The sequence below is a fragment of the Pagrus major genome, chromosome 1 (genome assembly GCF_040436345.1).
Source record: "Pagrus major chromosome 1, Pma_NU_1.0".
NCBI classification, from domain to species: Eukaryota; Metazoa; Chordata; class Actinopteri; order Spariformes; family Sparidae; genus Pagrus; species Pagrus major.
Window position 1 is genome coordinate 17,788,537 of NC_133215.1, and position 13,540 is coordinate 17,802,076.

A 13,540-nucleotide genomic window follows, 5' to 3' on the forward strand; every position below is an offset into this window, starting at 1 on the left:
TTGCTCTTTCACAGGGGTTCCAAAACATCTCAAGTCCAATAAAAACTATGACAGTGCGATGTCAGATTTTTGTCCCTGTAAGAGACTGGTTTTTATACTCTCCATATCTTAGGCCAGGGGTCGGCAACCTTTTGGATATAGTAAAATGGTAAATGGACTTGCATATCTGTATCACTTTTCCAGTCTACTGACCACTCAAAGCTCCTATCAACACTTGCCACATTCACCCATTCACACACACGTTCATACTCTGATGGCAGAGGCTGCCATGCAAGGTGCTGACCTGCTCATGAGGGGCAATTTGGGGTTCAGTATCTTGCTCAAGGATACTTCAATGTGTAGACGGGGAATCAAGCCACAACCATTATGAAGTGCCATTTTAAATTCAGGACATTGTAATTGCATTTGAGGGCACTATACACAACGGATTAGTATTTTTTTTTTTTTTTTTACGCACAGCTCCAACTGTTACATACAACTTTCATGTCTTTCTCTCATTCAAATAGTTGCAATGGCAGTAAAGGTCAAAAAGAGAAATAAGTGTAACAAACACAAATAAGCACTATACTACACTATACTATCCAGGTCTAAGTTGAAATTGTTAATCTTTAATAAACATTTTAAAAAATGCTCTTGCAGATTTATTCCTAGAGTTCCACTGGTTAAGCTACCTCGTGCTTAAGGGTGCTGACCCCTGTCGTAGGCTTTATGTTGTGGGAGTAATGCCCAACTGATTACAGGGTTTTTTTGGGCTGATAGGTTAGGGTTAGGGTTAGATATGCGCAGATACTGATCTTTCTCTGACATATCTGTGATATGCAAATATAAGCAAATACTATCGATATATTGGTCAGACTCTCTACTAAATAACTATCAAAGCTGCGTTCACGTATAAGACAAAAAATGTTTACCCACACACGAGCTGTGAACATATAGGATTTTATTCCACAATACAATATTTTCTGTAAAAGCATATGAACAAATGAATAAAAAAATACAATTTTCTCTTTATAATTCATGTGTTCACACTATGTACAATTAGTAAAATGACAACACTTTTGTTGCACCTTTATGAAAATATCACAAATAGAAAAATGGAAGCAATTTTAAACCTACAAAACTAGTGTAGCAACCTGAGAGTACAACTGCTACAAAATTTGGCACAATGGATTAAAAAAGCTACCAGGAACCGGCTGGAAACGATTGACTGGCCTTGAAAGAAGAGAAACCCTAACATTGTTGAATCTTTACCTGAGTTTGCATGTGAACATATTAGCAGCTAAGCTTGGCTCGGCCTTAGGCAAAAGTAAATGAATAGTTGCAGTATGTTGCTGAGGCAGCTGCTAAGACAAAGGAGAATGATTGCTGCAGGGCTCACCATGGAGGGTGTTCAAACTATTTAACGGCCTTTTGATCATCTGAAGAGTTTCAAGCTCACCTCCTGGTGAGCAACACACTAACGCTCAAAGAGAAACAATTCTCTTCCTTATGAGCACTTGGTTTTCTCACTCACCTCTCAGTGGACAATCTCTGATTAGATGACATGCATCAAATGTAGAATTAGTGCCAAATTAAATAATTAAATTGTGTTTCAAAAAAGGACGACATATTTCTTAAAATCCTAGAGAACATCCTCCAAGCTGACAGCATGCAATCATGATTCAATTCAAGTTTCATAAAATCTTTACATTACACCTCAAACATGTCTCCACATTGGGAAATGTTCCAATGATTAAACACCACCTTACCAACATGGAGCCTTCAAAACACTGGGATCTTTTTATACTTTTTAAAAGGCATAAAGAAAAATGTAAAGCAAAATACACCACACTATAAAACACTTTTAAATACACAATGTGCATACATACTTAGCTTTAAAGATGCAAACAAATATCTTATTTGTGTTTCACATCAATGCAGTTATGTTAGCGATTAAGATCTGAATTAAGATTAACCTCAATTTAACAAAGTTTAAGATGAAATTATATTTCTAGCGTCTATATGGCCGATGGAGAAAAAGAGAAAAAAGTACTAAAAACTGACAGATGTAAGAAACAAGATGGCTGAGTGCACCATACTGTATATACTGTAATGATTGTATATGTGGCGTAGAGAGACAGCAAGAGTGAGTGTGTGTGTGTGTTGTTCTCCATAGCAGCTTGAGTCCAATAAACCAAGTTCTTCTCACTTCAAAGAGACTAACACGAGACCTGTCTTTGGCTCAGTGAACCTGAGAGATAAAGAGATAGCAGAAAGGTGGGTGAGGATGAGCATGTCGTGCATGTGTGTTTTGCATTTGTCTGTCTGTGTGTGTGTGTGTGTGTGTGTGTGTGTGTGTGTGTGTGTGTGTGTGTGTGTGTGTGTGTGTGCATGCATATATGTGTATACCTGTAGTGTTTGTTGGTGAGGTAGTCTATAACGGCGGGGCGGATGCGGGCCACGCCCCCCTGGCTGTGGTTCCCTCTTCCTGTGATGACAGAGAGCTGAGGTCGACACAGACCCTGCTCACATTCTACACAGAAAGAGGCCAAAGAAGAAAAAAAACACACACATACAGAAATCAGTTAACAGGAGTGTCACAACACAGGTGCAACACTGGTTTGCAAACCCACCCAGTACTCACAAAGTTCAGAAACAAACCGACCCCATTACCTGCTGCAATTATATCTAAATCTCTCTAAATCATTCTGGACACAATCTGTTCATGTAAGCCTCAAAGCTGGACCCTTGACACATTTACACATACTTAACATTGTATTATCAACTTAATTCTTCATGTCTATTAACAATTTTCAGAAGTTGGTAGGTCTGCAGTCGAACAACATGACAAAATGTTCTTTCTCATCTTCTTGCTGTGGTCATTCTGAGTGTATACAGTAATGTATATTTTTCATTACCTGTAGTTTTGTCCTGTAAGACCTGGGCCAGATGCTCCAAGGCCTCATCTACATGCAGCCCATGGAGGTCCAGGATGTTGTTGGGCAGCAGCGATGAGTTGACCCTCTCAAAAATCTGAACTGCTGCACGGTGATTGGCCTCATGCATCCTCTTGCCGTGCAGGTGTCCCTATGAAAGAGGTGATACAAATTTACTTACTGGGAGCAGAGAATTCATTATTAAAAGAAGAGCTGCACCTTTGAAACAAAATTTAAAAACTACCTACAAAGTGCGTCACAGGTCAAAATATTACAGTAAAACATTAAGCTCCTCACCTGCTGTGCGTAGAAGGAGGCCACTTCTTTGCGTCCTTGCTTGAAGGCCTCAGCAGCCTTGGAGAAGCACTCCAACTGTCGGCTCCTCTGTAGGCTTGCCTCGGCCCTGAAGTCCTCATAATCTGGGTCCTCCGTATCCTGATAGTCAGGTACGATAGACTCCGGGGGCTTTTGCCTCTGACAAATTAAAATGGAGCACAGTGATACAGACTTATTAGCTATTCAAGGGTGGAAAAAGTAATCAATAACTTCTGTCTACATGAAGTGATAGTGAGGCAGTGAGGTTTCCTTTCTTTACTGCAGATATTTAGTCTACACCAAGTTTTTTTCTTGCTTTTAATTAAATTTACGTACTATTATAGGAGTGTGCATTTCTCTGTGGTAACATAGTTGTGATGTATTGTTGATGAACTCTTGCTACATATAATTTACCACAACACTGCCCGTATGGTGATACCATGTGGCTACTGTTAAAATATCCTGACAGTATGGTGCATGGATGGCAAATAAATGCTAAAAGGGAGCGGTGGGGAAAACCACATAGTAATCGTGTGTTACAAATATAAGTTAGTTGTTAACATTTGCCCTGTCCCACGGTTGCTTCTCCCTCCGCCATGTTTGTGAATACCTTTTCCCTCTCCTTGCTAGCTGCTCTGTGGTGGTCAGACCAAGGTGCCTCTGGGGCGACCACAGTCTTGACGGGTTCCTCAGCAAGTAGAGAGCGAAGGAAGAGCTCTGTCTGGGTCAGGCTGTAACTATGAACACATACAGAAGTATGTCAGGAGTACAGAATAGTGTTTTCAACACATAAGATCCATACATTTGAATTCTCAAAATTATGTGATGATGAATTCTCTGTCACATAAACCAAATGTCTACAGTCTCAAATGTGTTTTCTTACTTGTGGTCTCTGAAGATGTCCTGGAGGAAATGCCTGTCAATGGTGGGGAAGAGGGAGTACAGATGGCTCTCCTTCAACAGGGCGGCTCCGTCACGCCGGTCGAGGTCAGAACGACTTTGTCTGGTCTGACAGAAGGACGGTTGGAACAAACAATACCAACAAATTTTATTCAAGATGTTCGGCAGAAAATACTATAGTCCGCAGGTGTAAAAGGTGTGTGTGTTACCTTTTCCTCATTCTCCTGCAAAGCCTGCTGCTCCTTTATAATATCTCTAAGAGAGATGTGTGGGCGGGACACATTCCAATGGTCCATGAATGGCATCTGACTACGGGCCTCTGGTTGGCTGTCCAGTGACACGTAACCATCTGCACTAATCAAGAAAGGTGGCGGCTGTGTCTGGTCTCGTTGCCCAGGTTTGGCTACATGTGGCTCACCCCAGTGTACTGAACCTACACGATCAAAAGTCGGCAATAAATGGTTGTGTTATCTATGAGAATGATTTTATCTATTTCTTTGTTTGACGGGGACAATACACTGTACACACTGTTACAGCAGGTCCCACTCATGGTTAGGCTTTTGAATTCAGGGTGAGAAAAACAAATATACATATGGAAGGAAGAGATTGAAGGTTAAACAACCAAACTGATGCAGGTTTCTACCTGTGCATACATAAGTTTGTGTTGAACATAGTATTGATCATATGCTGTCATCACAATTGAAATTTGTGTCTCAGTGTCTGTGGGATGAGGGTACTTACTCTCCTGAAGCAAATGAAAGGAAAGAGTTGCTTGTCTCTGTTTTTCCTGTAAAACAGCATTCAGTTAATTTAATGAACAGAGACCCACTTAGACCGGCTCACAGTAAATCAAAATATGTAGATTTTTAATTGTATGGCTACAACTGATGCTGCTGAAACTCGTTATAAAGCTCTGTAAAGCCAGCTGATAATTCTCATGACAAGCGACCCCTTTCACACTGTCATTTGATATACTGTTATTATAGATAACATAAAGAGCTCACCTGAATGGTTTCCTTCCACTTCTGGTGGAGCAGTTTAGCCAGGTTCAGGTCCATCTGCACTGCATTGTCATCAGCAGAACACATGCCTGAATATTGTGGACAGGAGAGGACAGATACCCTTATGTCACTTCTGAGTACCAGAGTGGAAGAAGAAGACTTAATGGGTTATCAGTTCAGTTATTCATTAATGAAAACGAAATGCCTCGGCACGTTTCAAACAAAGTGCTTGTCCGATCACCTAACGGCGTATGAAACCCCATTTCAAATGGCTAAATCTCGAGGTCTGCATGCACCATGTTTTCTAATTTTACGAAACAGACTATCTGACAATCATACACACATTATGCAGCAACTGGCCAGGGGCGAAGTTATCAAACAGGTTGAAATTCTGTTTAAAGATAGCATTAAAGAGACTGTCCAAAAATCATCATTTTTATTAAAAAAATGTCCCTTTCTGTGACAGCCAGCTTTTCACCTCACCCTCAACGGTGGCCTATCAGAACAGATTTTGCCTTTTTACATGAAGGAAAACACGTCATATGACGCATACATGAAGCATACAGAAGCTTTAAGGCTATAGTGGTTGAAAAGGGTATTTTTCACCTGTGTGTTAGTTACCTGGGTCTACTCCGACAGGACCGAACAGTTCAGTTAGCTGTAGTGCCACCTCGGTGGGTAGTTTCAGCTCCACACTCTGAATGTCCAGGTGTCGACTCCTTCCCTCCTCCTTGTGCCTCCTTTCAGTTCTCTCCTCCTCCTTCTGTCTTTCCTCTCTCTCCATCTGGTCTAGCTCAGCCTGCAGCAGCCGGTGGACCTCGTCCATGCTGGCAATCTCCTCCTCAATCTCCATTCTTGAATCTTCAATTATAACTCCATCATCAAAGCTTACACCCCAAGCGCCGCCTTCTAGGTCTGCTTCTGATGCCACTTTACTTTCAGTGTTGCCACATCTCTCCCTTTTGTTTACTGCTTGAGGAAGACTAAGTTCTGTCTGAGGAGATTTTGAAGTTGCATCAGGATTATCTTTGTTTCTAGTTAAAACTCCAAAACTTAGTTCACTGGCCTTATTGGCGCTCTCATCTGACTCGCTGACGGTCCCACAGGTTGATCTCTGAGTCCGTTCCTCAAACCCAGTTGGCCAATCTTGAGGGTGCTGCTCATCTAACACATCAGGGCATAACCTGGTTTCTACAGGCTTTCCTAAAGCTCCACACAAATTGGATGTGTTCTGGTCTTCTTTGCCCCAGGTACCATCCTCCTCCTCTTTCTCACCATCCTCATCTCTGAAGAACCTCTCTCCGGAGTCCAGCAGCAGGTTGGTGGTCCATTCTAGGTCCTGATGGCATTTGTCATACAGATCCTCTAATGTATCAAAACTAACCAGTTTAAAATGGCGGCTGAGAATGCGCAGGCTCTCAAGACGGTCTTGAGTTGTCCCAAGCTCCATCTCCTCCACCTGTGTGCCTTTCTCATGTACAACGCGGTAGGGCACCTCTCTGTGGCCGGAGGACTGAAGTGCAGAAACAGGAGACGACAGTTCCGGCACGAAGCTTGAGGAGTCGCCAAACAGAATTGTGATGCCACAAAGTTGGCTGCACGAAGTGACGGATGCTTCATCGGGGTAGTCTTGACGATTCAGACGCCAAAGAAGGGCAAAGTCTTGAGGTTCTGTCTGGGTGGAGCAGCCTTCGTCTTCCAGAGGAAGTGAGGAAGGATTCAGGTGTGCCTCGGATTTGGACTCGGTGAACAGGTCAAAATTTGGTTCAAGGCTGGTGTTACAGTTGGATTCAACATCTGTGTTAAGACCACTGTTCATATTTGGGGCAGTCGTATTGGGACACTCAAGACTATTCAGAGAAGAAGCAGGGCAGTTTTGAGTAAAGGTGAGGGCTAGTTTGCACTGTTTTCCTGATCTACGACCCTGACGCTGCTTTCTCTCCTGACTGCCTCCAATGAAAGCACCGCTGTCTGCTTCCACAGAGCCATCGCACACAGGACTCTGACACACTTCACTAATATGACTGCCATCAGCCTCAGCTGTATTCTCTGTGCAGTCATTTGTGTCCACATAAGGAGGACCAGTACTGGGCTCTTTGCCAACCTCACCTTCAATATTGTGGCCTCCTGCTCCGTCATGTTGTACATTTGCCTCCACATTTTTGGAGATAACTAATGAATCCGCAATAAGAGCTGAGAGGGGAATTGTTGGGTTAGTCGATTTCAAATCCACAGATCCTGTTTCTCTGTCAATCTCTACCACATCATCATTCCCCCCTCTGGTACTAATCACTTCATTTTCAGTTTTAAGCGCCTCCCAATGATCAAGTCTCGATTCCCTGACCTTACAAGAGTCCGCTGCCTTCCAGTCTAAAACACAGTCAGGTAATTCACCTCTGCTGCTGTCAACTCTGTTTATGTTCTGCTCTCCCTTCTCACTATTAGATGTACTGCCACCTGCCTCCTCTTCTTCCTCTAACTCCCCTTCAGAGCTCGGGGAAATTGAGGACGAACGGGAAGAGCTGGTCTGAATTGCAGCTTCACCAGTCTGAATAAGATCAAGAAGCTTCTGAAACTCTGTCACATTGGGTCCCGACCGCACTTTTGTTTTATTTTCGTTTGCTTCTTGAGGCACACCTTCAGCTTCCTCCCCAGTTCCTTCTTTATTCCTTTCTCTTCTCCTCGCCTGTCGCTGTCCGAGCGACCCTTCAGAGGGCCAATCTCCTACAAAGTCCAACATCTGGTTTCCCCCATCACTCGCCATCTCAACCCCTTCTGCTTCCTTAGTCTTTTCTTTCTCCTCACTGTCTGATTTTTGAGTATCTTTCACCAGATCTGCAGGCTCCAACCTGTCAAAACCAGACCTCCTGCTTGGCCTTTCTTGCCTCACTCTTTGTTTGATAGACTCAGAGAAAGCCACAGGCAGTTCATCCCCACGGTGATCTTCACTCATCACCGACTCCACAATGCAATCTGGGATTCTCTGATCTCCTATTGGCTGATTCAGCTCCAGCTGGGCGTCCAGCTCTGAATCTAATTCCCCCAAATCCATGTCAGGGTCCCCGTCTGACATTTCAGGGTTTTCTGTGAGTCTTCCAGTAGGTTGAAAATTGAGGGACTCTGTAGATTTGTGGGCGCCGTCCTCCAGTATTCCCACCTCACAGGAACGGCCGATAGATGACACGTCTGGGAGGGAGGAAAACAGCTGAGGGCAGGACTTCTTACATGCCTCATTCAATCCAGGCTGCTCTACAAGGTCAGGACAAGGTGCTTCAGAAGACACCGGCCTAGAGAAAACCAGAGATATGAAAGGATCCAGTCAACATAACTTATGATGGGTGAACAATAATGACATTATGCCTGGTTTAGCGCAATGATTTGGATGATTAGTGTTTATGTTCATTACATGACTTCAAGAATATTCACACAGACTCCAAATTAGATGCTTCACTCTGTTATACGAGTCACAACTGGGTCTTCTTTATCAAAATGCAATGTGACACAGTCAGGTTAAAGCAGATCAGCGGCACTCACTGTGAGCTTCTGTTCTCCAGAACAAGGCGCTGTTTAAACTCTGGCATCTGTGAACCCATGATGGACTGGACTGAGACAAAGCGCTCATATCCCATGAGCATGCGTCGAATTGTTTCCGCTGGCACATTATGCGTAGTACGTCTGCATAGGCATAAAAATGCACACGTAGAAACAGATACAAGATTCAAAACTGAAATACCATCTCAAAATGTGGGGAAAAAAATAGTCTAAGTTCTACATCAAAAACAGATGCGACTGTAATCCCTCTTTGTCTCTCACCTCTCCAGTTCTCTAGGCTTGTTCTTCCACCAAGTGTCTGGCTCTCGGAACAGCACCTTGTATCCATGTTTCAGGGCCTGTAGGACAGATGGGGCACCAATAAGGGGCTCAAGTCTAACCCATTTACAGTGTAATGAATAAATGTTATTTAAAGGGGGATTTTATGAACCTCTTCTCCAGAACAATAAGTGCTGAAGCATAATCAGCTGGCCATGTGAGATCTGTTGCTTTGCTTTATGCATTGCAGGCAGACTGACTGACCTGAATCACATAGGGTCTCATCTCCCAGCCCTGCATGTTGGTGTTGTCGATGATGATGGGGTTAACACCCCTTTCAAAAGCCTCCTTGGCTATGTAATAAAGTTGGCAAAAGAGGAACAAAAAGATTATGTTGTTATAGTGCAACTAGGGTAAAAAAACAAAACAGCACTAAGAGGGAAACAATGGCAATCAATTATGTAGATAAAACAATCATGCTGCAACACTTCTTATCAAAAGTGTGTGTGTGTGTGTGTGTGTGTGTGTGTGTGTGTGTGTGTGTGTTTGTTGTTTACCTCGTTTGTGATTCCACTCATGAGCCTCCCCCAGGGCAGCGGGGTCAAACTGATATTCTCCGGTGCGAGTGAAATAGTCATCAGTGGACAGTTTAACTCCACCTGGGTTATGCTCGACCAAGGCTCTGCAGACACACAGAGGTTGTGATCGTTTCAGTAAAAGTCCATGACTCTTGGGCTATTGTAGTCGTTCTAAATGTATCTTTGCTATCTTGATAGAACAATACTTTCATTATAAGGTCTCACATTTCACTACTGACACATCTGATCTATTTAAATAATTTGATCTTGTTAGGTAGCTATCCATTCAGCAAATCATATTATCCTGATTTACACTGATCGCTGTGCTGAATCAACAAAATAAGACAAACAAAACAGCTACTGACTCTTTTAATCCTACAACAATCAAACATGCTAAAGTTGAGAATATTTTTTGGATCAGAGTAATTTCCCATTGCTACCATATCTACTTTAACCAGATTGTTTACCAGTATTTAATGTTGTCAGCATTTTACCTGTAAAAGAGTATTTTACAGGGAATGGGAAACAACGAAAACAACATAGTTTCAAAATGTTGAATAAGGAGGTGCAATCTGACTTTTCTGAGACTTTCCAGGAAGAGGCCATTTCACAGTTAAGTCACAAGCAACCAGCATTATCAGCTTTAGCTTGCAGCCTTGACCTTGGCACAGGCAAAGGTCTCTGCTCTGAAGACTGGAGGGCTCACAGTGGTAAGAGGTGCTTGACCATGTAATGTCATGTATGTCAAAAGTCAAATTTTAAAATCATTCCTAAAAGCTCAATAACAAGCCAACAAAACAGGAGTGAACAATCTTCTTATAAAGTGCGTCTCTGATTTCTCAGCTTGTTAGAAACAAAACATTTGCAGGCCAAATGAGCACTTTCCAATAAGAGTAATGGTTGTTTCTTGTTCATGGCATGCAACCAAGTCTTGGCTGTGCTGGCTGTAGCTGTGATGCAACTACAAAACAGCACTCCTGAATAGCATATGCTACAAGAGAGCAAAGTGTATTGCTATCAAGTATTCAAACATTCTTACCTTGCCAAGGTCGACTTGCCAGATCCTGGAGCACCACGTAGCAGCACAAGGACCCTCCCTTGCAGACGAAGCCTGCTGTGCTGGGCAGGAGGATGAGGGGCAGGCAGGGCCCAGGATTTTGGGATAGTAGCAGAAGGTTTGAGAGGAGCTTGACTGACAGGGCCCTGACTCAGCCAGGGAGAGGCATGCCTGGGTTGTTGGCTGGGCCAGGTGAAAGGCGTTTGAGCCACAGGGGTAATGAATGCTGGCCCCTGGTTTCCATGGATACGGGGAGAAAACGCAGGCGCTCCCAGGTTCCAGGATGATGGCATGTAGCCAAGCGGCTCCTGATTCAACATATTCACCTTAGATCTTGCCCCTCCGACTATCGCTTGAGAGGGCATGACCCCAGCCTTTTCTGACGGAGGTTGTGATGGGTCCTGCTTTTTATACACTTGGAAAGCCGAAGGACGTCCCGAAGCTGCCAGGTCCAAAGGAGGCTTCGGCCTGTCTGCAGGCTTTTCTGCCATCAGATGTGTGAAATCCACTAACGACTGCTGTTCCTCTGCGGTCTTGTCTTCCCAATGACTGAGCTGATCGAGTGGAGAGGACGCTCCAGAAACGTTCTCCGCTAACCCACCAGAGGGCCCTCTAGATCCAGGATGCAGGCTGGACTGAAGCAGCTCAGGGAGGACCTGCTGTGGGAATGGTAATGGAGGGAAAGTGGATAAATATTGGCTGCTGTGGCGCTCTTCCTTGATGTCTTGTTGCGTGGTTAATGTCTCTAGCTCCTGATCGACCAGCAGGTCCAGCTCTTCTGTCAGGAGATTGGTGGAGAGAGCAGAGGGATCTGGGTCTGGTCTAGGTTCAGAAAAGTGGCCTGGGCTGAGCAGGGCTGCAGCTGTGCGCTCGAAGCCAGAGACAGGAGAGGGTATAGGACCTGCAACTTCAGCAGCCACAGAAAGCTCCAAGAGAGAGTCCATAGCATTTTCACCTAAGACACAAACAGAGGAAACAAGAAAAAGAGAAGAGTGAATCTGTCAAGTTTACAACTCATGATTCAACATTTCATTATTTGGTTTCCTGGAATTTGCATTGATGAGCTCACGTAGAACAAAGAGCGCTTTAATAATAATCAAATAAAAATAAACAAAACAAGAGTAACTATAGCAATGCTATCAGCACCGCCAATCTAAAATGATTAATAGCATTTCAAACATGCCATTACAGAATGGACAAGAATACAAGAATGGACGTTAAATGGTGGAGTGCTCCCTGGATAAGTGCTGTTACAGGGCCCAGCTGTTCTGCTTCAAATACTTTTTAATGTTTTAAAAACTGAAAATTAGAACTTATTTTAATTTTATGTCGTGGGAATTTCTCAGTTTCAAAATAGCTCCACTGTCCCCTTTGCGCTGGGCTCTACAGTAAGGGCTGTCAGGTTGCAATTGGCAAACATTTTGAGAAATTGGCAAAATTCTTGGGCTTCTGTTGCTATTAGTAGTAACCACGTTTGACCAGTAAAATAAGAATAAAAAGTAGTGACAGCAAACCGCAAGAAGTGCTAGTGTAGTCACAATATTGCAGTTTCCAACTTTGGTACAATACCTTGAAAAAAAAAAATCGACATTCGATAATATATTCGATACCACGGGGGAAAATTGCCAAAATATTGAGCGAATAAAATTTTTTATTCAAAGATAAATATAATAAGGCTTGTGTAAGAAAAAAAACACAGCTATTACTGGAGTATCGATACTGCAAAAAACAGTTTCAATTATGAAGTACTGATATTTCCATACATCTAACAACACTGTAACGTGCCTGCCAAAGTAAATACATTTATAATATTTGTTGCATTAGTGATTAGTGAACCCAAACCAAAGATTATCGCTGTTACAGTTGCACACTTAAGATTCAAATTCTGTAAATTATCAGACATAAACAAACAACAAATAACTTTTTAAACATTGCTTGTCACGTTTTCATTCAGACATATAACTGCATGGTATCTCAACTACTTAAAATCTACACCAAAAAACACTTTTAAACTAGTGTTGAGCTCGTTATACAGTGTACATGACAGTGGAGGTTAGTGCAGTGCAGGTGTCTTATGCACAGAAGCAGGTTTTTGTGTGTAATTTTGTGAAATACTGCTATCATGCCTGTTCAGACAGGACTCTGAAGTTATCTGACCTTTGATTAGTGACATGTGTGCCCCCCCAGGCTCTGAAACAGGCTTTTACACTTATATCAGTCAGCAATGTGGACAATTTAATCAAGTATTGTTTACTCTTTCGGTTTTTATTCTGCTTTACTGAACTAAAAGTCACCTGGTCACTGGCATTAAACGCACACATTATGTATTGAAGACTGCCATATAACCGCTGCAGCTCACGTGTACAGGTACAACAGGTGGGAGAGGCTGGTGACAAGTGGTACTGGGTGCCACTTTAGGTGACTACTTATACTGTCAGTAACACATATGGGACCTCCGCTGTCAAGTAATTTGTAGTGGAAACAACACTGCTAACAAGCTGCCCAGCTAACTGGTTAGCAAAGTTACACTGCATAGCATTGCAAAGAGTCACACAGCAGGTTGGACTCGCGGGCTTCCGTGTTCAGAGCTACCTTTAAAATCACACTCGGACAGCACGATGTAAATAACTTCGGGGTCCAGGTGTGAGAACATCTCCTGCATGCTTTTCACGATTTTCTCCTTGTCGGAGCTGGAGAGCGAGGTGCTGGGTGGAAAGTTGTTCGCCATTGCGCCGTCAAATCCCTGAGGTAGTCGGTAACCCGTGTTGTGGCCGAGGCTTCCCCCTTCTGGCGGCCCGCCGGGAACTCTCGCCGGGCTCTGGCCGTTTTTCTTCCTCCGAGGCATGCCGCTGCCGAGCTGTGGCCGCCGGGTGCTCTCATTAGCGGTCACACGGAGCTAACTAAGTAGCTGCAGGGCTACGAGAGGGTGGTCCGGAGCTGAAGACATGCTGCTGTAGAGTCGAG

At 43.4% G+C, this 13,540-nt stretch overlaps 1 protein-coding gene across 1 annotated transcript; it reads right to left on the bottom strand.

Moving 5' to 3' along the window:
- Positions 1-923: 923 nt before the first annotated feature.
- Positions 924-13,507, bottom strand: n4bp2 (NEDD4 binding protein 2). Its single transcript, XM_073467266.1, has 16 exons — positions 13,169-13,507; positions 10,559-11,531; positions 9,499-9,623; positions 9,206-9,294; positions 8,945-9,021; positions 8,666-8,806; positions 5,753-8,418; positions 5,135-5,220; positions 4,872-4,917; positions 4,340-4,563; positions 4,114-4,238; positions 3,841-3,967; positions 3,213-3,389; positions 2,898-3,066; positions 2,389-2,512; positions 924-2,230 (listed from the first exon to the last, which is right to left on the bottom strand). The coding sequence occupies exons 1-16, from the start codon at positions 13,419-13,421 to the stop codon at positions 2,185-2,187; spliced, it is 5,448 nt and encodes a 1,815-aa protein (XP_073323367.1). The 5' UTR covers positions 13,422-13,507; the 3' UTR covers positions 924-2,184.
- Positions 13,508-13,540: the final 33 nt, after the last annotated feature.

Bases quoted from the DNA above. Each gene is read 5' to 3' on its own strand.
- n4bp2 (XM_073467266.1), bottom strand. From the start codon at position 13,421: ATGCCTCGGAGGAAGAAAAACGGCCAGAGCCCGGCGAGAGTTCCCGGC. The intron at 9,624-10,558 runs GTAAGAATGTTT...GTGTGTCTGCAG, and splicing joins GGCAAGTCGACCTTGGCAAG to AGCCTTGGTCGAGCATAACC. The intron at 4,918-5,134 runs GTGAGCTCTTTA...GCTGTTTTACAG, and splicing joins AGTGGAAGGAAACCATTCAG to GAAAAACAGAGACAAGCAAC.